Source organism: Ictalurus furcatus, chromosome 17 (assembly GCF_023375685.1).
Source record: "Ictalurus furcatus strain D&B chromosome 17, Billie_1.0, whole genome shotgun sequence".
Classification (NCBI taxonomy): domain Eukaryota; kingdom Metazoa; phylum Chordata; class Actinopteri; order Siluriformes; family Ictaluridae; genus Ictalurus; species Ictalurus furcatus.
In genome coordinates this window covers 4,597,555-4,622,754 of record NC_071271.1, presented here as the reverse complement: position 1 = coordinate 4,622,754, position 25,200 = coordinate 4,597,555, and the positions used below count along the sequence as shown (strand labels likewise).

At 39.4% G+C, this 25,200-nt stretch overlaps 2 protein-coding genes across 2 annotated transcripts in view; both read left to right on the top strand.

Moving 5' to 3' along the window:
• Nucleotides 1–20,041, top strand: part of col4a3 (collagen, type IV, alpha 3) — a 44,270-nt gene extending 24,229 nt beyond the window's left edge. Inside the window, exons 24-52 of the mRNA XM_053646277.1 lie at nt 149–219; nt 311–496; nt 708–876; nt 1,255–1,347; nt 1,550–1,654; nt 1,816–1,910; nt 2,421–2,571; nt 3,209–3,322; nt 3,458–3,625; nt 3,766–3,855; nt 4,003–4,137; nt 5,071–5,169; nt 7,498–7,587; nt 7,719–7,858; nt 8,867–8,993; nt 9,118–9,198; nt 9,620–9,721; nt 10,232–10,279; nt 10,898–11,083; nt 11,227–11,357; nt 11,647–11,719; nt 12,719–12,790; nt 12,877–13,002; nt 13,393–13,491; nt 14,018–14,230; nt 14,956–15,133; nt 16,562–16,676; nt 17,306–17,478; nt 17,694–20,041. Of these exons, the coding sequence (XP_053502252.1) occupies nt 149–219; nt 311–496; nt 708–876; nt 1,255–1,347; nt 1,550–1,654; nt 1,816–1,910; nt 2,421–2,571; nt 3,209–3,322; nt 3,458–3,625; nt 3,766–3,855; nt 4,003–4,137; nt 5,071–5,169; nt 7,498–7,587; nt 7,719–7,858; nt 8,867–8,993; nt 9,118–9,198; nt 9,620–9,721; nt 10,232–10,279; nt 10,898–11,083; nt 11,227–11,357; nt 11,647–11,719; nt 12,719–12,790; nt 12,877–13,002; nt 13,393–13,491; nt 14,018–14,230; nt 14,956–15,133; nt 16,562–16,676; nt 17,306–17,478; nt 17,694–17,790 (3,527 nt within the window). The 3' untranslated portion in view covers nt 17,791–20,041. The remainder of the gene's footprint in view (nt 1–148; nt 220–310; nt 497–707; nt 877–1,254; nt 1,348–1,549; nt 1,655–1,815; nt 1,911–2,420; nt 2,572–3,208; nt 3,323–3,457; nt 3,626–3,765; nt 3,856–4,002; nt 4,138–5,070; nt 5,170–7,497; nt 7,588–7,718; nt 7,859–8,866; nt 8,994–9,117; nt 9,199–9,619; nt 9,722–10,231; nt 10,280–10,897; nt 11,084–11,226; nt 11,358–11,646; nt 11,720–12,718; nt 12,791–12,876; nt 13,003–13,392; nt 13,492–14,017; nt 14,231–14,955; nt 15,134–16,561; nt 16,677–17,305; nt 17,479–17,693) is intronic.
• A 2,664-nt stretch (nt 20,042–22,705) lies between these two features.
• On the top strand, nt 22,706–24,653 carry sst1.2 (somatostatin 1, tandem duplicate 2). The gene is made up of 2 exons (XM_053646281.1): nt 22,706–23,184; nt 24,298–24,653. Exons 1-2 carry the CDS (start codon nt 23,038–23,040, stop codon nt 24,505–24,507), a joined length of 357 nt encoding a protein of 118 aa, XP_053502256.1. The 5' UTR covers nt 22,706–23,037; the 3' UTR covers nt 24,508–24,653.
• The last annotated feature ends 547 nt before the right edge of the window (nt 24,654–25,200 follow it).

Below are 25,200 nucleotides of genomic sequence, written 5' to 3'. Positions count from 1 at the left end.
ATATAATAATAATAATATTAATAATAATAATAATAATAATAATAATAATAATAATAATAGAGAACAATAAATGAAAGACTAGAGAAGATAGATCTTATCATGTGTAGGTATTTTTCCTGGCTGATGTACTTCCATTGCCTATGTGCAGGTGCTAATGGAAAATCTGGCAACAAAGGATCAATGGGTATTAAAGGGCAGGAAGGTGCACCTGGCAATCCGGTAGTCTATAAGCAATTTATGCATTTTTGAGCATAACCAATGCTTAGTACTCAAGCAAATTGTTTATTAACATAAATATTCTAAAATACAGGGTTTGATTGGTGCTCCGGGCAGTCAAGGGAAACAGGGACCAAAAGGAGACCCTGGCTTTGTAGGAGCTGGGGCTATTGGGGACCAAGGTGATCCAGGATTTCAGGGGCTCCCAGGGAAGAATGGACAGAATGGGATACCGGGAAGACCAGGATTTAAAGGCCCAAGGGGAGACAAGGGAAATCCGGTTAGTGTGGATGTGTCTCAGATGTCTACAGAACATAAATTTAAATAGAGGTTGTAGTAGATACTTTAATTTGGATGTTTTGGAATACCGTACTTTCAAGTATAAGTTCAAGCTTATGGTAGACTAGAAAATATTTAATAGTGTCTTCATAGAGAATCAACGGCAAATGGTTGATTGTATTTATTTGTCTCTTTGTTTCATTTTCCTTCAGGGCCCTTTTGGGGCTAAAGGCGATAAGGGCGAGTCTGGATCAAAGGGATTACCAGGAATCCCTGGTGAAACGGGATTTCAGGGCTGCCCTGGAGTTGGAGCAACAGGGGAACCTGGTGACAAGGGCAGCTTTGGTGTACGTGGCCTGCCAGGGAATCCTGGAGATCCAGGTATGAGGGGGATATGTGAAAAGCTTGTGTGTATAAGGACTGGGATCCGGGTGGTTAGTTATGAAGTTTCCAGGACCAAGAAAGGCAACCTTAATTAACATAAGCATATATATGGTGCTCATGCAGAACTGTGTGATATATTTCCTGCTTTCATTCATTCATTCATCATTTGAAACTGCTACTAATTTTGACTAGTAGAAGCAATAAGTCTGTCAGAAAATATTGTGCAAACTGCAGTAGGGACAGAATTTGACAAGAGGGTCTGTGGCAGTGAGTGACCCTCATACAGTTTGGTGTACTTTCATTTCTTTTATATGTTTTATTGTTTAGTTAATGGCCATAAAAGAAGTGAAAGTGCATTTTGGATGTATGTAACAGGTGAGAAAGGTGGCCCTGGTTTGGTGATCATAACACCTGGAGATCCAGGGAAGTGTGGAACAAAGGGTCTTAAAGGTCCACCTGGGGAACCAGGTAAGTTAAAGGTGTGATTGTTTTGTGTGTGGAAAGCTGGGATGGGCATGGATGAAAGGAATATGGTCAAGTGCTGTATATATTTTAAGACATTGTGTTAATTATCTTTCTGTAGCATGTCTGGCTTTTACCCCAGCCCTTCTCACATCATCTTTCCATTTTTCTCTCTCACTCTGTGTATATTTGAATATGGTTGATTTAGGGTGTCTGGGACCCAAAGGGTTATGTGGGCAACCAGGACCTTGTGGTATAAAAGGCGAAAATGGATTGTCACAACTGGGTTTACAAGGACCGCCTGGTTGTAAAGGTTAGGGGTGTGTGTGTGTGTGTGTGTGTGTGTGTGTGTATGTATGTATGTATGTGTGGGTGTGTGTGTGTGTGTGTGTGTCGGCGCATACCTGTAATACACTTGTGATTAGAAATGTGTTTCATAACTAATAAACATACCTCTGTCTCAAACTGTTTCAGGTGAAAAAGGCATTCAAGGTCATCAAGGTCCACCTGGCATTGGAGAACCTGGTAGTCCAGGACCCACAGGACAATGTGGAATACCAGGGTTAAAGGTTAGAATGATGACAGCATACATTATTTACATAGAACAAGGGATTAGCAAATATTCAGATTACAGCTGAAGAATCAAGCAAGAAGCAAGGTGGTGTGGTGGGTAGCACTGCCTCCTCACAGCTACAGAGTCTCCAGGTTCTCCAATCCTGACCTTGGATTGTTGTCTATGTGGAATTCCTCCATATTCTTAATTTTCATCCCATATCCCAAAAGCATTTTGATAGATAGATTGGCTAGACTAAATTGCCCCCAGGGGGTGGGGGTGAACTGTGATGGTGAACTCAATGTTCCTGGGATTGGTTCACTTGGATAAAATGGTTACAGAAGATGAATGAATGATTCTAAAGGATCTATTTTGATATTGTAATACATAAAAACAATAAAAATCACTTGAAATACTTGATCTTATGAAGCATTTAAAGTTTGGGATGTAATCTCCTGCATACGTGCACAGCGTATTCTGATTCTGACACTAACAGGTCAGTTGTCTCTCCATTTGCTTGTATAAGGGCAATAGTGGTTATGGAAATCCAGGGCCCACTGGCAGGCAAGGGCCTCCAGGGGATGATGGGACAATTGGGCCTATTGGTGAATCAGGTTGTAATGGAATCGCTGGAGTTTTTGGACAGCCAGGGAGAGCTGGATGCCCAGGGCCTAGGGGTAAGTGCAAATCACACGCACATACACAGACTCCTTATTTGGAATATTAGATACTTGTGATAGATGAGTTTCTTTTGAGATGAGTTTGTGGGGTTTTTGGTAATTGTAGGGCATTTTGGAACTGATGTGCTCAAGAGTTTTTCTGAGCAACTAGACAGCTAAATCGTTGAACTGTGGCTGATTTTTTTTTTTTTTTTACGGGTTTATCGGGTCTGCATCCAGACTGCAGTTTGCCAGTGGACAATTTGACAAGCTGATGTTTTTGACAGAAAATGCTACAGCTCCATATCAACAGCAAGCCATTAATCAAAATGTGAAGACTGGGACCACTTTGTTTTCACTTTGGACCACAGACAAACCGTACTCATGGCTCCTGAGTTGTGCACCAAGATAGTGTTGCTGCATCACCTGGAGATTTGATCATATGGTGTTGTGAGTGCAGGAATAGTTAAGTGGGCAGATACCACTGTCTTCCAAGTGTGTTCAGCTTCTATGTAGCATAGCATAAGCATGTAGTTTGCTTGCGACTAACTTCAGGGAGGTCTGACTTCATTATTGATCCATTGAGTATGTGTTGGAGTGCAAAAACAAACCACATGTGAAAATTATTCATTTGCCCTTCTATTGGCAACATCAGGTGACACAGGATATGATGGACCTCCAGGGGTGACTGGTCCAGCAGGAGTCTGTACTTCTGGGTGGCCAGGTACAACAGGAGTCCAAGGTCAGCAAGGAATGCCTGGAATTACAGGTGAGATATTTTACAGGAGGAACTTTCATCAACTCAGTTTGAGTATCTGAATGAGTAATTATACCTCACAATTGTGAGTATATGGCACTTGTAAAGAATATCTGTATGGTATATGTAAAAAATTGTTCTGTTCAGGATGTCGGGGTCAGAAAGGTATGCAGGGTGAGTCCGGATATCAGGGGCAAGGTTTACCTGGTTCTGCTGGGACGTTTGGGGCACCTGGTTTAAATGGACAAGCTGGTCCACCTGGTCTAGCCGGACCAAAGGGATTGAAGGGGAATAATGGCATGCCTGGTGGCACAGGTACTCAATAAACACGTACAACACACACATTCTACCTGGTCACAAAATAATAATAATAAGCTTACATTAACTTTTATGTGGCATGATGATGACATATTTATGGTTAGTTCTGATTTTGATATATGAGTCTGTGCATTCAGGCCCACGGGGGAACGACGGGCCTCCCGGCCAACCTGGATGTCCTGGACCTTCTGGAAGCCCTGGATGTCCTGGACCACCTGGGTCTAAAGGTAAAGCACCGAAACACACACACACATTGTGATGATATTCATGATATCATGACAATGCTTATAATCATGAACATTTATATTTACACAAGAATAAAAGTACAAAAGGTGAGTGAAATTCTTAAAAATTGTTATGACACCTCTGCTTAGGTATAGCTGGCAGTGATGGCCTACCAGGTTGCAGAGGTCCACGAGGCCAGAAAGGGAATCGGGGAGATCCAGGTCCTAAAGGAGACCCGCAAACTGTCTACAATCCTGGCGACCTAGGAGACCCCGGATGCATAGGTGACTATAATAGTCCCCTAAAGCAGAATTTTCTAACCCTGGTATTGGAGTACCTCCGAGTGTAAACTAGGGAACACTTTCATTTCTTCATGATCCCAAAACGGGTTTGCTTTATATGTACTCTTCCATGTTCTGTAAAGTTGTCTTTACTCTGTATGATGTTTGGCCTGATTTTGCTGATGCAAACCAAAAACTATACACACACATTGTAAAAAAATTTCTTTGGTCATGATTTGAGAATGGTTTTAGTCCTTCTCAGGGTAATTGCGACCATAGATGGTCGATAACAGAGTTATCAATAGGAGGGCGGCATGGCATTACACAAAATTCAAAGACAGCAGTAAATACAGTAGTGGCAATAGAAAAACTTAAATGAAACTTGTGGGATCTTTTACAAACTGACCTGTTCACATTCATTAATATAATGTTACCAGCCTACATGCTTGGCCCTTTGTATTGTACAGTCAGTTGTAAAGCTACCATGCGTGTGCATGGGTAGAAAAAAAATTGTCATATACTTATCACCTCAAGCTAACTTTGAAGAATGGACAGTCCATGACGTCCTCTCCTTCCCAGCTTCGAACAGGCCTTCGCCTTTTAAAACATTTTATTGAGGCATGATATTGCTGCGATTATTAAGTGGGCATGTTTCTGTTTATCTGACTCCATTTTCTGGACAAGCCCAGATCACGCTGATAGGTCATGTAAGAAGAATATAGACATTTTCTTTACTTGCAGGTCTACCATTAGAGGAAATTCAACATACAGACTATATACAGTAATATGAAAAGTAATCATCTTAAAAGACAGCTGACATTATACAGTCTAAATAATTTTATCATGCAAAACATTCACAGATTCTCACTTCCGATGTTTTCCAGGGAAGAAAATACTGAACAATAGATCTTCAGCCTTCTTTTTGGTCACTTTTAGGTCCTTCTGGTCTGACTGGGCTTAAAGGGGACAGTGGAACCAAGGGCCCAACTGGCAGATATGGGCAACATGGATCACAAGGCAGCCCTGGTCCACCGGGTAAAATGTTTAAAAAGCAGTCAAATGAGAGACTTAAGACTACTGACTGTCTCTGACTCTCAGCCTAGTGTTTGCTTGTATCCTTTCTCACTCTTTCTTCATGTATTCTTGCTCCAGTGCCTATCTGGTTTTTATGTTCCGAGCTTTACTACTTTTTCAGTGTCTCGTGGCATGCTTAATCATTTCACTTGCTCTTTCTCACCCAATGTTTTAACATATTGCGGCATTCCCAAATGGAAGGAAACGTTAATCAATCAAAGTTTAGTAAATCCAACTATGCCACCCTGGGGGAGAACCAGGGAAAATGAAAGGCACACAGGTAAGTTTTACCAATCGAAGGCAAAGAACATGAGAGTGAGATATGAGTATCAATACAAAAGTTACATTTTATTATAACACATAAGCATCTTTAAAACTTACCATATAAATATAAATTCACTCTCCCGTGAAGCACAATAAGAATTTTAAAACTAGCACTGCTCCAGACCCAGGCTTGGCAGCAACAAATCAGGCCAGCTGCTGCTCTGGAGGTCATCCATACACACCTTAACTCACACCAAATTATCAAACACTATCTACACCTTAAAGAAGTTGTTGTGTCGTCACACTGAGCACTCTGTGAAGCACACACCACCGAATGAAGGCAGCTAGCCTCCCCTGTCCCATACCAAGACTCTCTGGCTCCTGGAGAGAACGAAAACACAAATTAACCCAGAATTACACAAAAACACTAAAGAGTGAGCAAAGAAAGAAAGAAAAATATTACAGCTACCGTGGTGTGGTGGCTGGAGCACTCAGGCCCACTGACACCACCATGTGCAATAGAGGCAGTTAAACAGTGCCTGAATAGAACTGGAATTATTGTTAACAATAAATAAAATGAGAAGTATAACCACTATAGAATGGAAATAATATCAACAACATACACTCCATCAATAATAAGGTGATGGTGTGAGAAAACAAACCTGAAAGAACAGGTTCAAGGCTGGGAAACGCACTAATTTAACAATTAGCCTCTCACACCACAGGTGTGATACAAAATACAACCAAAAATCATCAAAAACTGACACCATAACAAGGAAAAATAACAGAACAAAAGAAAAGACAAAGAAAAAACAAGGAAAAAATACACCAACTTACACAAGCAACAAAGTAAAGCTGATGTACAACACAGTGGAGGCGAGGCCCGTAAATAGACAGCCCAAGTATGCATCTAAACAACACAGCAAAAGCAATGCCTGTAAGTGAACCAGCCAAGCAAAATGCCCAACTCCCCACACTTACCTTAACACAAAGACCGGGGTGTCAAACTAAATCTACCAAGTCCCAAAGTGAAAACGGGAGAGGAGTACTTACCATTGGGTTGAACAAACACCAGACGTAAAGTTGTATGAATACTCACAGGTACCGCGGCCACCGGTTAATGTTGTCATCACTGATTGCGACCTCCGCCGCCAACTCACCACAACTCACATGCCACCAGCTCCACTCTAAGACTATATATAAACATATTAGCCTTGAGAAGTTCACCTCATTACACCGTGAACAAAGCCTCAACGTACCTGAACGGAAATCACCAAGACACATATGCACCTGCCAGAAAAAGGGTCCTTAAATAATAGGGTATCTCCCACCTCATTGGTCTGCCGAAGCCATACCCTGAACAAGTCCAATAGAATAGTTAAATCACTTATCCTGCCACAATATTACAATTTTGTATGGGTGTTATGATACATCATGACAGGGTGTGTCACAAGGCAAAAAAAAGGTATGATGTGCATCCTGGGCATGTGCGATTAATGTCATGCAAATCAGCATTCTGTTAATTGAGCAATGCAGTTGTACTGTTTGAATACCAGAGTTTGCTGGTCACATGATCACGTTCTTTCTCATAACTCCAGATTTCAACAAATAACACGCTTTATACGTTATATGGTTTCACAGCCACATAATACCAGTTAGAAAAAGCTTTCACACAACACCAGAGGCCACGGAAAACGGGCATTTTAGCCGACTTTGGAGCTTTATTTTTGCTACAGAGCTCATTATGTTAATATTATCATTTTCCCTGAGTCAATTCTTAAGATGAATTTTGAATTTGATGTATTTTTAAGCTATGGTGAACATGTTAGTACATTTTGTTTACAATATTAAACCTCTATTTTTAGAAATTTCTAATTAATTTAGTTTTATACAGAGAGAAATGCACATTGCTTTTCATTGTTTATGATTCACTTTTCTCGGTGAATCATAAACAATGATTTCTCGATGAATCGGATCATGACCGGAATGTATCGTTTCACCCCTACAATTTTGCTTTCTTCTCAGGTCCTCCTGGAGAACGAGGCCGGGATGGCTTACCAGGTGAGCCTGGTGTCGATGGCTATGTTGGAGAAGTTGGACTTTCGGGTCCCCCAGGTAACACACACACACATATGCACTTGTAATCAGTAGTTCTTAAGCTCTTGTGCTTGCCTACTCTCAAATCAAAGCAGGACACAAATCCCTTCATCTCCAATATCAGTTTCTTTTTTCCTTCTTGTATACAGGTCCCAAAGGTGCCAAGGGGACACCTGGTCAAAATGGAACACCAGGAGACCCTGGTACTCTAGGCGTAAATGGCCCAAAAGGGGACAAAGGTGAACCAAGTTCTCCTGGACCAGGAGAGCAAGGACACCCTGGAGAGAAGGTGCACTTGCCATTTCTTATAGTCGAATCCAGAATTATTTTTACTCTTTGACAGAACAGACAAAAAATTATTGCATCGAATTAACATCGGAGGATTAAATACATTAATCAGAGACCTCGCTTAGCTTGAGGATTTGCATAGGATTTGCAAAAAGGCACGCTCCAATTTTCACTTAAGTAAAATGTGCAGCGTTTAAATATCAACATAATATCCACGTTACCGCAATAAATTACGTTCGTAAACATGCATAGTTCCGTTTAATGGGTTTAACATAAACCTGCCATTGCAACTGTTTATAAATTTTACTTCATTGGAAATTATATTTAAATAATAATAATAATAATAATAATAATAATAATAATAATAAATTGAAATCAGATAAATACGTTGATCCATGAATTATTATTGCCAGTGTAATATGGAACTGTTTCTTTAGTAACAGCTTATTTACAGGACAACAATTTACAGGAATTTGATGGCAGACACTCAAAATAACACTCCGCTGCACTAAGGCCAATAATCACTAGATTTATTATTTTTTAAAAAGATTTGTTATTTCACAAAGAAAAACTTAGACAGGAGACATTTAACATATGGAAGGAGTCTCCGGTGTCAGCCCTTTCTAATAGTCGGTAAGTTTTATGTCACAGGAGAGAAACTAAAGGTACATCAGGCCACATCACACCACCATGTTATTGGTTTATTTCTCTATTACAGAGTTTTATTTTTTACTAAATATACTGTAATGACTTGGTGTTTGGTGTAAAATTTTGAAATGGCATTAAAATTGGTAAAGAAATGCATTCTGACTCGCTTGTGACCCAAGTTCTAGGACTTGGGATTTGAGAGCCATGATGTTAGGCTTACTTGAAATAAATAAATAAATAAATAACCACTGACTTATTCCCACCTCAGCTTTTGATGTGAAAGAGACATGTACTGTATATACAATTATAATTAAATCCTCATTATATCTCGGACATCTAACACATTCTCTTTCTCTGTCAGGGTGAGCCAGGCATACAAGGCCTTAATGGAAAGAAAGGAGAAAGAGGAAGCATTGGCCCTGTTGGTGTTCCAGGATCAGAAGGGATTTGCAGCGTGGTTGGCGAGACAGGACTACCAGGACAACCAGGCACTTTTTCTTCTAGATATCTTTCTTCTAATACAATATTAGTTCGTTTATTTAATCGTTGTGTTTTTTGGCCATTCAAAACATTGAACATAGTATTAATAGGATCTCTTTCTCTTTCTTTCAGGACCCCCAGGATTTCCTGGAGAAAAAGGTTTAGATGGACAGCCAGGCCCCCTAGGTTGTCCGGGACCAATAGGCCCACCAGGTTCTCCCTTCAGTTAACATGCTTAATGTTTTTCATGCACTTCTGTAGCTGTTTTGTAGATGTTTAAATCAGAGGTCATTACTGGCTACAAACGTTGTGCAGTACATCACATGCTTTTATAATGAATACTGATATTGTGTAACAAACATGAATACAAAGTTAAACAGGGATTACTTATTGAGAATTATGAAAGTTTTAAAATGGATTATTTAAGGTTGATTAAATTGCTAACTTACAAAAAGTATTTACTGTACATTGAATATTTGTGATTTGGAAATGTATTCGCCACAATACATTATTAGTCTCGGTAAGCATACGCTTCTGTTCAAAATATTCCATCCAAACTTTTGACTAGTAATGTAGAGGTTAGTAGGTTCAGCAGGTTAGTCTCATTTTCTAGTTCTTGTTCTTTGTATCTCAGGTTGTTCTGGGTCACCGGGCGATCCGGGTCCTCAAGGTCTTAAAGGAAACCAGGGCAGCGACGGCATTCCCGGACTAGCTGGAGAAAAAGGGAATGCAGGAGGTAAAAGACGTACATGAAACATGAACATCATTGAAACAATCATTTCGTCTTGATAAACAATGGCAAACAACGCTTCAGTCCACACTTCGATTAACAAGCTACGGATTATATTTCCAGGATCAATGCTTGTTTAAAAGAATACATTTGTGTGTGATATTACACCATTACAAAACACACTTATGACAATGTCCTGGCAGATGTCACTCGTCTGAAATGATTGATTCTGGAAGTGAGAGTGCGCAGCATGGAAGCTCATGTCCATCCATCACCAGATTCCTCATTATAGATCAAATCATATAATCAATCATCTAGTTTTTCTTTTTTCGGACATTTAACTACTTTCCTTACCGTCTGTGTCACATCTTTTTTCTATTCCCCTGACTAGCTGAAATCCCCACAGCGGCAAATGTATTATCCAACTAGTCTATGCAACACCTAGTGTGTATATGTACATACAGTATATATTGTATGTGCAACTATTATACTGAATATTTATTTCTTTTTATATAGCTCCTGGATATGGACCTCCAGGGCCAGCTGGTGCCAGAGGTAAACCAGGTGAGTGTCCATTACAAATAGAGCTTACTAACTAGCACAACATATGGAACCAGTACACCTTTGATGTGTGGTTTTTAACACAAATGTTGGATGATTATGATTATGTGTTCACAGTACTTTTGTAATAAAAATGCATGATTCCATGTAAGTGAGTTTGTTATACGTGCAGATGGTGTTCAACAATGTTCTGAACTGCATGACATACTTGAAACAACGAAGGATAATAAATAGGCAAACTAATTAAGGGCTGAACACAGAACAGTTGAACACAATGGAGCAGTCAGACAATGCCAGAACATGGACAGGGCAGGAACAAAACCAAAACGACGGCACATGTCAAAACATAAACAAAGCACATGGAGAAGTGGGAACAATAGCAAGCTGGGTTCGCTGGTCTGGGAAACCTAAGTTCTATGTATATAAATTATTTTGCTAGGTAGCTAAATTCACACATAAGTTATGTCTAGATACGTAGCCAGTTTTTCTGTTCACAGGGAATCCACAGGGTACTTCATCACCAAATGACACTTGGTGCAGTGTGAAACTATTAAATTATTACTTTTACTTCATTTATTGAGGGATTGAATTAATAACTGTCATTTTGTTTGTCATTTTTAGGTTGTAAAGGGGAACCAGGAGCCATGGGGGAAACTGGGCCTCCAGGACAATGTGGTACAGTAGGAGACCCAGGGCCCTGTGGTGAACCAGGGCCACCAGGACCCCCTGGGAATCCTGGTGCGCAGGGTTTGTGCGTGGATGGCCCCAAGGGAGAGCGAGGACCTCCTGGACAACCAGGACCACAAGGTTAAACTTTTTATATGAAACAATTGCACTTTATAATTTGACAGACTACTTAAAGCACTAGTTGCTGTGGTTTTATGAATGACTTCTGAAATGTCTCAATAAACTCAATGGTTTTTGTAGCTTTACCACACTGCTTTTTATAGGGCCAAGAGGGATATATGGTCCCCCAGGACAACCTGGTCTAGGCTTTAAGGGAGATAAGGGCAACACTGGGACTTCTGGACCACGCGGAGTGTGTGGTTGCCCAGGAGACACTGGTCCACGAGGGTTTCCAGTAAGTAAGATGATCTAACTGCACTGGCTTAGTGTTGAGAGTGTTGCAAAATATAGTGAAGTGCCACTCAGTTTGAACCTAAAGGCATTAATTAACACCATGAAGAAATAATATTTATTAATACTGCTAAAGTTACATTAAGAATTGGTTGATGAGCATTCATGGCTCAAAGATCATTTATGATTCAAAGATCATAAATAGTGTAATACTCAGATTAAAAAAAATTGCACTTGTCAGTTTTCAGAAACCAAGGCCAAGGTAGAAATAACAAGTAACATGTTGTTTACAGGGTTATGCTGGGAGCGATGGTTTCCCTGGTCCCAAAGGAGAAACAGGACAAAAGGGTGCAACTGGATCTCGAGGTACTGTAAGAAGTAGAAGTGCTTCAGTAAATCCATGAAAAATAAAATGATGATAATAACAAATAACAAATTAAGACCCATTAGCTCAACGGTTAGGCTTCTGAAGTCTGGGTAAACTTCTGGTTAAATCCCGGCGCTGTCTGTTAAATCGTCTGAAATGTCTGCCAAAAGAATGAAGACAAATATATACAGAAGCCATTTACTGACCTGGTCAGGTATAAGAGATTATAAGATCTACATTTCCTTTGGAACTGGCTGAGTGTTCCCATTTCCTTGGTGAGTACCTCATACGGCCTTACATGTGCTGACCGAGCTACATCAAAGTTCAGAGCTACACCACACTTGTTCCTTTTCCCCTTCTCGTCTTGTCCAGGAAGTGGATTCGAGATGCTACGTATATCCATTCATCCTTGGATCTAGCTAATTTTGTTATTGTTAGCTCTGCACTGTGCAGGGTTAGGGTTAGGGTTATATATAGGGTTAGTGTACGTTGACGTGCACCTCGGGTGTTATTTAGTAATTCTAACGTCTAGTGCCTTATTACTATTCTTACCATGGTTGAATGTCTCTTTAGAACAGACATGTGGACCATTGTTTGTGTCCATGTGCATGTGTATGAATGCTGCCAATGATGTGTAATAGTTTGCACCGTACGTCATGTGTGGTCTGATCACGAAGCCCGACACCGAAAGGCTGGAAAACTCCAGCTACGAGACTTTTTAGCATCTGAAAATATATCGATGTTTGGGGTGTAACGTAATGCCGCTGTGTGTGTTTTGTCTTGTCTCGTCGTGAAACTTTGTGATAAGCTTTAAGCTTTTCTGCTGTTCTGCCATTCCATCCATTATGCATGTCAGATGTATTACGAGTGCCCAAACTGTGCGTGTCACCTTTGAGCCCCTGCAATGTCCGGATGTGTGCATACTCATTTATCATCACACCCATCTTAAAAATGCATGCACCTGAATAAGCCTCCTGCTGCCCTGTGACTGCCCGTAGGTCAAAGAGGAAGGGATGGCTCACATGGCCAACCAGGATATCAAGGAGAAAAAGGGCCAAATGGACCACCAGGTGAGAGTTTGTGCCAGTTGTTATTTTTACTCAAAAAGGTAAAAGGAGAAATATAAAAGGTTTACTGATAATATTGAGCAATTTAGGTGTACCAGGGGCGGATGATTACTACAAAAACACGCTTATTCCCGGAGACCGTGGTCTGCCTGGAGCTCCAGGAAAGAGTGGACCTCCTGGAGTAACCGGTTCACCAGGACTTAAAGGGGCAACAGGTAAACATACACACCTGAATGCTTTGATGTATACAGTGTTTAGTCTATTTCAATCAAATGCTGGTGGGTTCTCTGCTTCTTCAACTGGTCTGAGAGCATCTAATTTGAAATAGGTTGATCTTTTAAATTACTGATCCTAAATCAATTGACTGCAGAATGGGAACCAAACATGCTACCTTTTTTTCCCCACTCATCGCTGTATTTCCCAGCAGTAAATGAAAGAGCTTTACACTGATTCAGATGCTGAAAATGCGCACTTGTACATGTCCTTCGCAAGTAATAATGACAGCTATTGTACAGCTTTACTTAAGGTCAAACAATACTAAAGAATCACGATCTGTACACGAAACATCATACTCGTGATATTTTTCTCTCATTAAATCCTACAAGGAGCCCCTGGCCCTAAAGGACTTCCTGGCCAAGATGGGTTCCCTGGTCCTCAAGGTTTACCTGGACAGAAAGGGAGCAGAGGATTAGCAGGGTTGCCAGGTATGTGTGTGTCTATTATTGTATAGGGATTTATTTATTTCTAATCAGAAGTTTTACTCACATGCAAAGATAATGCTGTAAAGCAAAGGCGCGTTCTAAAATAATGAAGTTTCTACATTTAAATGAGATGTTTACTGAGCATCTTGGAGAAACTGCTGCAGATCTTTTACAGACTTTGGCTGTCTCACTCGCTTCTTTTTTTTTAAAACACGTTATGTATTTTTTTTTTCCTCTGAAAAGTGTTCTGATAGGTAAAATGTTACTGATATACTTTGCTGGTAAAGTAGTGTGTATGGAAATATCAAATGTTTTTGACTCAACAATGCAGAAGTCATCTGTAATAGAAATGTCTATAGGGTGCCTAAGACTATACGTCTTTTTAGAAATCTTGAAATTGAATCTATTTCTTGACTATTAACTGAAAATATTCAAACTTAAAGTGCAGTGCTCCAGTGTGTAAGATGCTCAAGTGTTTACTGTGTACTGTAAAGTGTTTGTGTCTGTTAATGCGTTTGGGATTTTTCAGGAGATTTGGGTTTTACTGGTGAAGATGGTCAGAAGGGTTCCAGGGGTCCACCAGGACCCTGCTTGGCCAACAATGCCAGAGATAGCTTCCTGTTCACCAAGCACAGTCAGACACAAGACATCCCTTATTGCCCTAGTGGATCCAGTAAAGTCTACTCTGGGTACTCACTCCTTTTTATCAACGCCAACAAACGGGGACACGGCCAAGATCTTGGTATGGTATATACACACATACACATCAAGTTATCTGAAAATAACTACACTTAGACTGCACATAGAATATGACTGCATGGTTTGTTTGTTTTTTTGTATTCTTTTATTACTTTTTTTTTTTAAAGAGGGGAGCACCAAAACATTTACACAATACAATAATTGGAGAACAGAAATCACTAACACAGCTGGTGTGGATTGAAACCCTAATTAAACGGAAGCATAATTGCTGTGGTGTGATGGATAAAAACAAAAGCAAAACGAATAAAAACCCCGGAAAAAAAAAAAAACCCAGAGAGATGCTTTAGGAGCGCATCTGGTCTGAATTGGCCTGTAGAGATCGTCAGACATTTTTTCATTCAGGTTATTCATTCATGTCGATGTTAAAACATGCCAGGTGCAACTTTATTCTTTTTGGGCTGGTTAATTCGTAGTGATTATATGGATTTGTTTATTTGTTCCAGCTGGATCTATGTGTATATATATTTATAAAGTATAGCTTTTAATTAAAGCTGACCTATTCGAGTCCTAACATGAATAAATCTCTAGCTTTGAATAGAATTCAGTTGTTTACCTCACTGTGGCTTTAGACAGCTCTCCTTTCTTTCTTTTTTCGGATATAAGATGCAGGCGATACACACATCTTTATCATTTGTGCTTGTTTGTGTATGTGTACGTGTATGCGTATATACTATACTGTATGTACATTTATGTGTGTGTGAAACCAAGGCACTATGGGGAGCTGTCTACAGATGTTCTCCACCATGCCATTCCTTTTCTGTAATAGCGATAATGTCTGTCGCTATGCCTCCCGAAACGACTACTCCTATTGGCTGTCCACTGGCACACCCATGCCCAGTGACCTGCCCTCAATCTCAGGTGATACCCTGGCGCAGTATGTTAGCAGGTACGCTCAGAACACACACAGTATCTGACAAACAGTCATTTATACTGTAAAGACAGATGACTTACTCGTTCAAAAGACTTCCAGTCCCCAGCTTCCGTAAGTGTGCACGCCCTTTCATAATTGGGAATCTATGACAGTCTATTGAATCAACCAGTCACATTCAAACTCATGTTAAATACTAATTAGTATACACCTGAACAGCAATTAAAGAACTCATTAACCCCAAGTAAAGTCCAGCTGTTCCTATATGATTCTCCTGACATCTTCTTGGTAACACCCAACTGGACCCATGGGCCACAAAGAGTTTACAAAGCAGGTACAGGATCTAGTTGTTGAAAAATATCAACCAGGAGAGGGTTAGAAAAAAATTTCCAAGGCATTGGATACACCATGGAACACTGTAAAGACAATAATCAACAAGTGGAGAAAATATGGCATGACGGTGACACTACTGAGAACAGGATGTCCCTCTAAAATTGATGAGAAGGTCAAGGAGGATGCCGAGAGGCCTACAGCAACATTAAAACAATTGCAACAATTTCTGGCAGGGACTGGTTGCTCCCTACATACCAAAAGGCCATAATACCAAAAGATATGTTTGGCACACAAAAAAAACACAGCACATCATCAAAAGAACATCACCCCCACGGTGAAGCATGGTGGTGGCAGCATCGCACTTTGGGGCTGTTTTTCTTCAGCTGGAACTGCGGCTTTAATCAGAGTGGAGGGAGTAACGAATAGCTCCAAATACCAGTCAATTTTGGCGCAAAACCTTAAGGCTTCTGCTAAAACACTTAAGATGAAGAGGAATTACACCTTTCAGCATGACAACGACGCAAAGCAAACCTCCAGATCTACAAAGGAACGGCTTCACCAAAACAAGTTCAAGGTGTTGGAATGGCCCAGCCAGAATCCAGACCTAAATCCAATCAGAAGTCTGTGTGGTGACCTGAAGAGCCCTGTGTACAGGAGATACCCAGCCAATCTGACTGAGTTAGAATGCTTTTGCATAAGTCAAGATGCTCCAAACTGGCAGACTCGTACCCAAAAAGACTGAATGCTGTGATAAAATCTAAAGGTGCTTCAACTAAGTATTACTTTAGGGGTGTGCACACTTACGCAAGCAGGTTACTGAACATTTTTTATTTAAAAATGTTCCCCCTAAAATAATCCTATTGATTTTTACTTTAATTTATAGGTTAAAATTTCACAATAAAGGTAGAAAAGGCTCTGACATGATTTGTCTTTATCTATCCTGCCATTCTAACAGGAGTGTGTAGACTTTTATATCCACTGTATATGCACACAGATATGAATGATTGGCTGTGACTGAAATAAAGGAATAATACTATTCTATTAATGCTATCCGGTTGTTAATTTCTCTCTCTCTCTCTCTCTCTCTCTCTCTCTCTCTCTCTCTCTTTCCAGGTGCTCAGTATGTGACGCTCCAGGTAACGTGATAGCGTTTCACAGCCAGAATAATACAGTCCCGTCATGCCCCATCGGATGGCGGTCTCTGTGGCAAGGCTACTCTTATGTCATGGTAACAAACACAAATCATTACTGAAAGAAGTCTACCTTATTACATAAAGAGATATTTGAGCAATTTTGTAGAATTTCTTATGAATAGTCATGCAAGAAATTAGAAAACCGCTTTAAATTTGCCACTCGACCTAATATATCCCATTGTTTCATGAGTTTGAACAGTTTCCAATGGATTTATTTGATTGATTTTAGAGCAAAATGTTACACAGCACTCCGTACCATCATAATCAAAACATCAACTGAGGGAATATACAATATTTCGGAAAAACAGTTTTAACCACTCAAGTATAATTCCATACTTGTTAAGAAGCTTGTTGAGAAGATGCTACGCTATCAGAACTTAAAGTTACAGCTTTGTCTCAGACTGTTATAAAGCATCGACACTGGAGACTCCATCTAGAAATGCTCATGCAATTGTCTCTTCATAGAACATTTCACTAAAATCGGTGATTACACACGTTTTTAAAGCATACACGTAACTACTAGAGCGTACTGGAACTAGCACATTAACAAAACACAAACCTCTGATCAACCTTCTGACCAATCAGGATCAAGCGTTCAACAGCAGTGTGGTGATATAAGTGTGTGTGTATTCAGAATGTTGCTCGTTTACTTGTGTCTCAATAGCAATCAGGTGTGGGTTCCGAGGGCTCGGGTCAGCCCCTGTCCTCTCCTGGATCCTGTCTGGAGAATTTCCAGAGGATTCCCTTTATCGAGTGTCTTGGCCGTGGTACTTGTAACTACTACTCAGATGCCTACAGCTACTGGCTGGCCGCTCTGGATCCTAGCCAGATGTTCAGGTATTTCTCCCAGATGTCTACTTTGAGACTAGGTTATATTTGTGAAGGTGGAGATTAAAAAGAAGAGACGTCTACCTGAAACAGAAATGGAAATGACTTTTTAAGAAGGTTTAATCACATTTTTAAAAATGTTGATCTTAGTGACATTATATACTGTATAAGGTAGCATTTTCTCAGACACATACCTGATGTGTGTTTGTGTTTTTGTTTCACAGTAAACCATCCCCGCAGATAGTAAAAGAAGACTACCCGAGCATCATCAGTCGCTGTCAGGTGTGCATGAAGGAGCCGTCTTGTAATCAGTCATCCTGAGCTTCAGAGAACTTTTATTCAGCCGACGTTGAGACGGAACTTTGTCCTTGAACTTTGACTTTTCCCACTCTAAATCCTATTTCTGAGGTCTTCAAGAAGGTTCTTGAAGGATGGAAAACAAATGTAGTAACTAATGGACTAATTTACAGAATGTTTCGGGAACTTTTGAACTAATAACCCATATGTGCTATGCTTTCTAACTTAGTGCGGATGTAAACGTGGCACGTGGGGATGTTGTTCTCTAGAACTAAGTGCAACAGTAATGACTACGAACAACACCCTGTGAACAACACCCAGGGGACCCCCCGATGAAAGGACACAAATTCGTAGACACAACGAAAAGCCAGAGACGCATGTTCCCAATAAACACAAATGCCTTTTAATTTTTCAACGAGCAACCGGAACTCGCTCAGCAAGACTAGCCCTGTGTTTGTAGTAGGGGTGCATGGTATACCGGTACTACGGTAGCATCTCGATGCAAAAGCTTCAAAATACCGCCGATGCCACTGTTTTTTTTAAACGGTAGTATCGTTAATACGGTAGCACCGTAAGTAATGTTGTACGTGCGGCAGTTTTGCTAAAATGACACATCTCACAGATTGTGCAGAATACACAAAGGTTAGTGACTCTTCATTTAGCCTAAATTCTTTACCTTTATCTTTAAAGATTTCCTGTTTGCTACCAAGCGAGCTAACGTTATGCTAACCGCTGTGTCTAAATAATAAAATTAGCCGTGTTTGCTACCAAGCGAGCTAACGTTATGCTAACCACTGTGCCTAAATAAAAAAATTTGCCGTGTTACCTACCAAGCGAGCTAACGTTATGCTAACTGCGATGTCTAAATAATAAAATTAGCCGTGTTTGCTACCAAGCGAGCTAACGTTATGCTAACCGCTGTGTCTAAATAAAAAAATTTGCCGTGTTACCTACCAAGCGAGCTAACGTTATGCTAACCACTGTGCCTAAATAAAAAAATTTGCCATGTTACCTACCAAGCGAGCTAACGTTATGCTAACTGTGATGTCTAAATAATAAAATTAGCCGTGTTTGCTACCAAGCGAGCTAACGTTATGCTAACCGCTGTGTCTAAATAAAAAAATTTGCCGTGTTACCTACCAAGCGAGCTAACGTTATGCTAACCACTGTGCCTAAATAAAAAAATTTGCCGTGTTACCTACCAAGCGAGCTAACGTTATGCTAACCACTGTGCCTAAATAAAAAAATTTGCCGTGTTACCTACCAAGCGAGCTAACGTTATGCTAACCACTGTGCCTAAATAAAAAAATTTGCCATGTTACCTACCAAGCGAGCTAACGTTATGCTAACTGTGATGTCTAAATAATAAAATTAGCCGTGTTTGCTACCAAGCGAGCTAACGTTATGCTAACCGCTGTGTCTAAATAAAAAAATTTGCCGTGTTACCTACCAAGCGAGCTAACGTTATGCTAACCACTGTGCCTAAATAAAAAAATTTGCCGTGTTACCTACCAAGCGAGCTAACGTTATGCTAACCACTGTGCCTAAATAAAAAAATTTGCCGTGTTACCTACCAAGCGAGCTAACGTTATGCTAACCACTGTGCCTAAATAAAAAAATTTGCCATGTTACCTACCAAGCGAGCTAACGTTACGCTAACCGCTGTGTGTAAATAATTAAATTAGCCATGTTTGCTACCAAGTGAGCTAACGTTATGCTAACCGCTGTGTGTAAATAATAAAATTCACTGTGTTTGCTATCAAACGAGTTAACGTTATGCCAACCGCTATGTGTAAATAATTAAATTAGCCATGTTTGCTGGAAAGCGAGCTAACATTCCCAATTTTATGATTTATTTTTTGGAGGTCATTTCCGAATTTAAACTCTGAGGACAATTTCCATTTGCATTGTTCTTGAGTTTTTCCCAGTAGCCAGTTATTTATTCTCATTTAATAACGTATTCAGAGGAAAATCTGGTTTGTCTGTTTTCATTTATATCGATGTATTTCTGTAAATTTGCTTTTTTTTGTAGACTTGAATTTATGAATTAACACAATATCGTGTGGTATCGTGATACTTCAGCTGGTATAGTTTCATAAGATATGTTTATGGTCATTTGTAGCGACAGTAAAATAAAGTTTACAAAGTTTACGTTCTCGTTTCAGGCTCCACTCGCATGTTAAATATGTTTTGTATTAAGAATTGTACTTCTGATGTGTTCCGTTATTGTGGCGCTCAGAATTACATTGCAAAATAAATCTTGGACGCTACTGAGGATCACATGTTGATGATAAATATTACTCTGCAAGTCGTTCAGGGTGGATTTAACCTGTAAGTTAAGATATGATGTGAGCTTACGTTTTTGTTTACTTGGCAAAGAAAGACTAAAGCGATAAAGATATTTGTAGCTGGTTTACGTGTGTATTCTAGCAGAGCGTCTTTTTAAACCGATAAATCAGCACGTTTATATTGAATTTATCTCTTTAATATTTAATCCAAAAATTAGGTTTGCCACTGGCCATTAATGCGATCCTTTAGCTTCTGAACGTTTACTCTGTTAACTGCTTGCTTCTAGTAACTATACAGTAGCTACTGAGTTTATAAAGACGGATAATATCATTTATACATTTTTACATGCTTTTACAAAGCCTTGAACGTTGTAAAGTATACGATTGTACAGGTTTCAGGATTTATGGTTTGTGTTTAATTTATGACAAGTTTTGTACATCAAATGTCATAGCTTTGGACATGGGCATATGTTAAAAACCATATTACTGTCCAAACTTACATTTTACACTCTTACTTTATTTTTTTAAGCATCTTCAGCACTCTGTGAGGTGTTTTGTAGCACTGAAATTCTTATTTACTTTTTATCCACGTGACCACAAGGTGACAGTACAGAGCTACTTGAACAACAGACTATCACAGGCATGCGGAAATAAAAACTAAATACTTTTATTAAGCCATGGTCCTGAATGAATTGAATTTTTAATGCTATGTGTAGCAGGTGGATTACATGATGTCTGTTTCCTAAGAATATAACAGCAAAGAATTTAACGGCATTGCTTTCATGATTATCGGATGGAAATTTGGACATTTAACTTATGGAAATATAACACTTACAGTAAATTAGGGCTGCATTATTCTGACTTAAATCCTAATATCTGAGTTTCTCAAATAAGATTCTTTGACACACTAATGTTGTTCAGCAGAATGTGTGTTTATATTGTAACACTGTCCTACATTGTAAAACAAGCCTTATTATGCGTGCTATTATAAACTTCGAAATAAATGCACAATTCTTTTTTAATAACATCTAAATTAAATGATATTTAAACAATATTGCAAAAAAAAACAACAACAACTTCACAGCTATTTTGGAGTGGGTTATTAGCAGGAATAGTGGCGCTCTGTCCAAGGTGCATTGAACAATTAGATTTTTAATACAATTTATATAATACGAAGTATATTTGTGTAGCGTAGACCCGACCACTCTGTGTTTTAGTACGCAGAATAAAACTTAACACATTATAAGAATATTAGAATAACATACAGTACACTGTCCACTAGAAATTTTAGTTTATTTGTATTCGGTAAATCAGTCTTTGGTCCTTGATTCATACATGGGCTATGAAACAAGAAGGACAAAGAAGCAATGCAGTGGTAGAATTAGCAAAAATTAACAAAAAGTGCACAAAAATATACGTTTATTGTTGTCGTTTATGAAATAAAAGTAAAATATCAAATAAATGAAACAACTGCAACCATGCGTAAATTCAACCTAAATTGGAACTCAATGTACTATATTAAAAAAAATAAAATATAAAGAAATATATCTTCTTTATCTGCCTATCTATATATCTATATCTATATCTATATATATATATATATATATATATATATATATATATATATATAATTTAAATTTCCTACGTGCAGATTATTATTATTATTATTATTATTATTATTATTATTATTATTATGTAGCATGTACGCTGGCAGGCTGCACACAGGTAGCTAGTATTTCTTGTTTCTTTTCTAAATGTGCACTATGTAAACGAAAAGAAAAAAAAAGTCAAAGTCAAATCTCTGGTGTAAGAGCTACTTAATAATTAGTAAAGGAGTTTCCAAACTAGTGGGCGTGACCATGACGTTGCTTGATTTCATCATAAGAAACGCTTTATTTCAATTCATTTTGTAAATATCAGTCTATGAATACGGGTTCTGTGCGCTCGGATTGAAACAAGCAGGAAATGAAATGCGCGCCCTTTCAGAAACACCTCCTGACTGTTTGTAAAGCTGTGTCAAGAAATAAAAAAAAAAATAATAATAATAATAAAAAAAGAGATATACTGTGTATAAGTAATATTCCTCATGTCCTTAGTGGATCCTCTACGGTTCTGTTTTCCTGGTTTCTTACAAGATTGTCCCTACAAGACGCTTAAGATGTACTGAAGGATTTGTTTATTTCAGAATGTCTGTTCATTTTGTCTCTACACACATCATTATTTCTCTTTGGCTGGAGCCCAGAATGTGTTCTTACTCTCTATAAAGTGCAAAACGTTTAGCACCAGGAATATTGTACGTCTAGTTTTAGCTCATTAGGACAAATCAGAGGTCAGAGGGACCATTTTTCCAAATTCCTGTTCCTCACTGCACTCCAATCTTCAGGCTCGATGTCAATCTACGCGCCATCTGTACGAAATAAGCTTTATCAATAAAAAATTTGACTGATGATATATAAATAAGACTCGATAGAGGCAGAATACTGGAACATTCCAGTCAGCCAAGCAGCAAGAGTTACATATCCGTTTGTTAGATTATTATTCAACATACAGGGAAAAAAATACCAAGAGGCTTTCAGTAAGAATCTATTATGGCTGAGTTTGTGAGGCTTTTATCGCTAATTAGACCACTGTGCGCATGCTGGCGAGACAAAGGCAGACCCGGCAACATTTCTCGGTTGTATTTGTGGTAGATTAGCCGAGAGGACCCGAGTCCATTCGCGCAAATTGTTTTATTGTCCTCGTCGGTGTAAAGTCAATACTCTTTCACTCATGTAATCTTAACAAAAGCGTGCATCATTGCCGCGAACAAAGAAAATCGGCGACGTTTTACGACATCGCATTCCGGCTTCGCCCGGCAACCAGGCAGCTGCCAGTCATCCGATGAGTTTAAAAAGAGTGCCGCGGAGTCCCAAGCTACCAGAACCCAACCTTCAGAGCTCTTTACCGCACCAGAAGCCTAACTAAAACAACAACTGAGACGAAGATGAGGACGTGTGTGTTGCAGTGTTGCCTGACCCTGCTGGGTTTGTCTCTGGTGCTGTGCAGTAACGGCGTCTCTTCTCAGCCGGACCTGGATCTGCGACACCGCAGACTTCTGCAAAGAGTTCAGGCCCTTGGCGTGGCTGCACAGGTTAGACTGCATGAACACTGACGCACACAAAAAAACAAAATTACATGCAAATATACGCTTGCTATTTCTTGTTGTGATAGGATGCCGAGGCCCAGCCTTATATTTATTACTAATCACGTATTACATGCGTATATCATAGCTAAAATAATAGAGTGTGATAAGAAGTAACTTTATACTTGGGCATTTATATAGCACTTTGAACAATAGACATTGTCGCAAAAGAACTTCTGAGATGATTTAGAGCCAGATCGAGAAATGCAGAGGCGACAGCAGCAAGGAAAAACTCCTTGAGAAGAAATGAGGAAGAAACCTTAAGAGGAACGGAAATCAAAAGCGAATGTTCTGGGTGACGCAACATAGTTTGATTATAAAAGGATGATCAGTACGAGATGATGAAAATGAGACTCCTGGGATGAGCACAAGAAAAGTCTTTCTGATTACAGCAGCAGTTCTTAGGACAAATCTATAGTATCTGAGGGAGTTTTCACTGAAACAAAGGTCAGACTTAGGAACACTTGGGGGTTTTTTGGGAAGTGCATATGGTATATCTTTAGGGACGAGTCACAAGTACAGAAGCTCCAAGCAGACGAATCAGGCAGATTCCGAGCACGTAGATTGGGAGAACAGATTATCCTATAGTGGTTTTAAATGGTGTAGACTATGATCAGAGTGCAAACAAAAACTCTGGGAGGTCTGGCGTATCTTATAGCTAAATCATTTCCGAAGCCCAATCGTTTCCTAACCCAAATATTTCCCTTGATTTTACGTTCTCATGAGAACTCGGGCTTTACGGGATAAATTGAGGTGCCAATCATTTCCTTCCTGAGTATTAGATTAGCAGGAATACCCATGGGAATGAAAACTGCAATGAAATACATTTGCTGTCAATCATTTCAGCCTGGGAAAGGTCTGATCGTGACAAGCACAGCTGAGACGTTAGTCATCTTCAACTTGCCTTCTCAGTCTATTTGGGCATGTGTTCCTGAAATACTCATTTTCAAATGAAGGGAGAAAAAAAATCCTGTCTTTCTGGGATAGTCACTCTTTCCCCAAATCTCTAACTAACCTCTATCCTCAAACTCTCCGCCTTCTCTATCCTGTCTTGCCTTTCAGGAGTGGACTAAGAATGATCTGAAGGCCATTCTAGCCCAGCTCACCATGCCCGAGTCAGAGTTTCAGGAGAGCGATGTTTCTACTCTGGGGACGAAACAAGATCTCACAGTGGAATTAGAGCGATCAGCAGAAGATCCCAACAGCCTTCCACCTCGAGAGCGAAAAGCAGGCTGCAAGAACTTCTACTGGAAAGGATTCACTTCCTGCTGAAGTGCTGCCTCTCTTGTCACATGACCCAACACTGGCCACTCCAGGGTCACTGCTGCTGAATGGCCCCGCCTTCACCTGTGACCCACCAGTGAGGTCGAATCAGTAGCTGATTTCTATCAATTAATCATATCAATCAGATTCAGTTGTAACTTTGTAATTTATATAAATAATAATAATAATAATAATAATAATAATAATAATAAAGACTAACACTTTATTTGATTTAAATTGTGTGTATGTGTGTAAATGTGAAACGTGACACAATATGTAGCAAACTCAGTCAGCACAGAGAGCAAAGACACAGAGATGACACAGAGGTGCCAACACTTATGATTTTTAACCCATCGCTAAGGCAACATGCTAGTTTTTTAGCCAATTGACCTGAAGGGAACTTCGTGATAAGCCTCGCTTTCGTGAAAATAGAAATCATGTGGATGGGACTGTGGTCTCTTTGGTTGGTAAAAATAAATAAAGATATAAAAAATAGAGGCACTGCTAATTATTAAGTAGATCCACTTTGAACACTGGTATCACTTCAATTTCTTACTGTTTCTTGATGCACATTTGAAAGTAAAAAATCCACCAACATAGGCTAGGGTTTCTGGATTTTTTTCCCCTCTACCAGCTAGATTTTTCTTGCTAGCAATGGCACCGTTATGTTTTAGTGGACACTTTGCTTTAAAACACTTATTC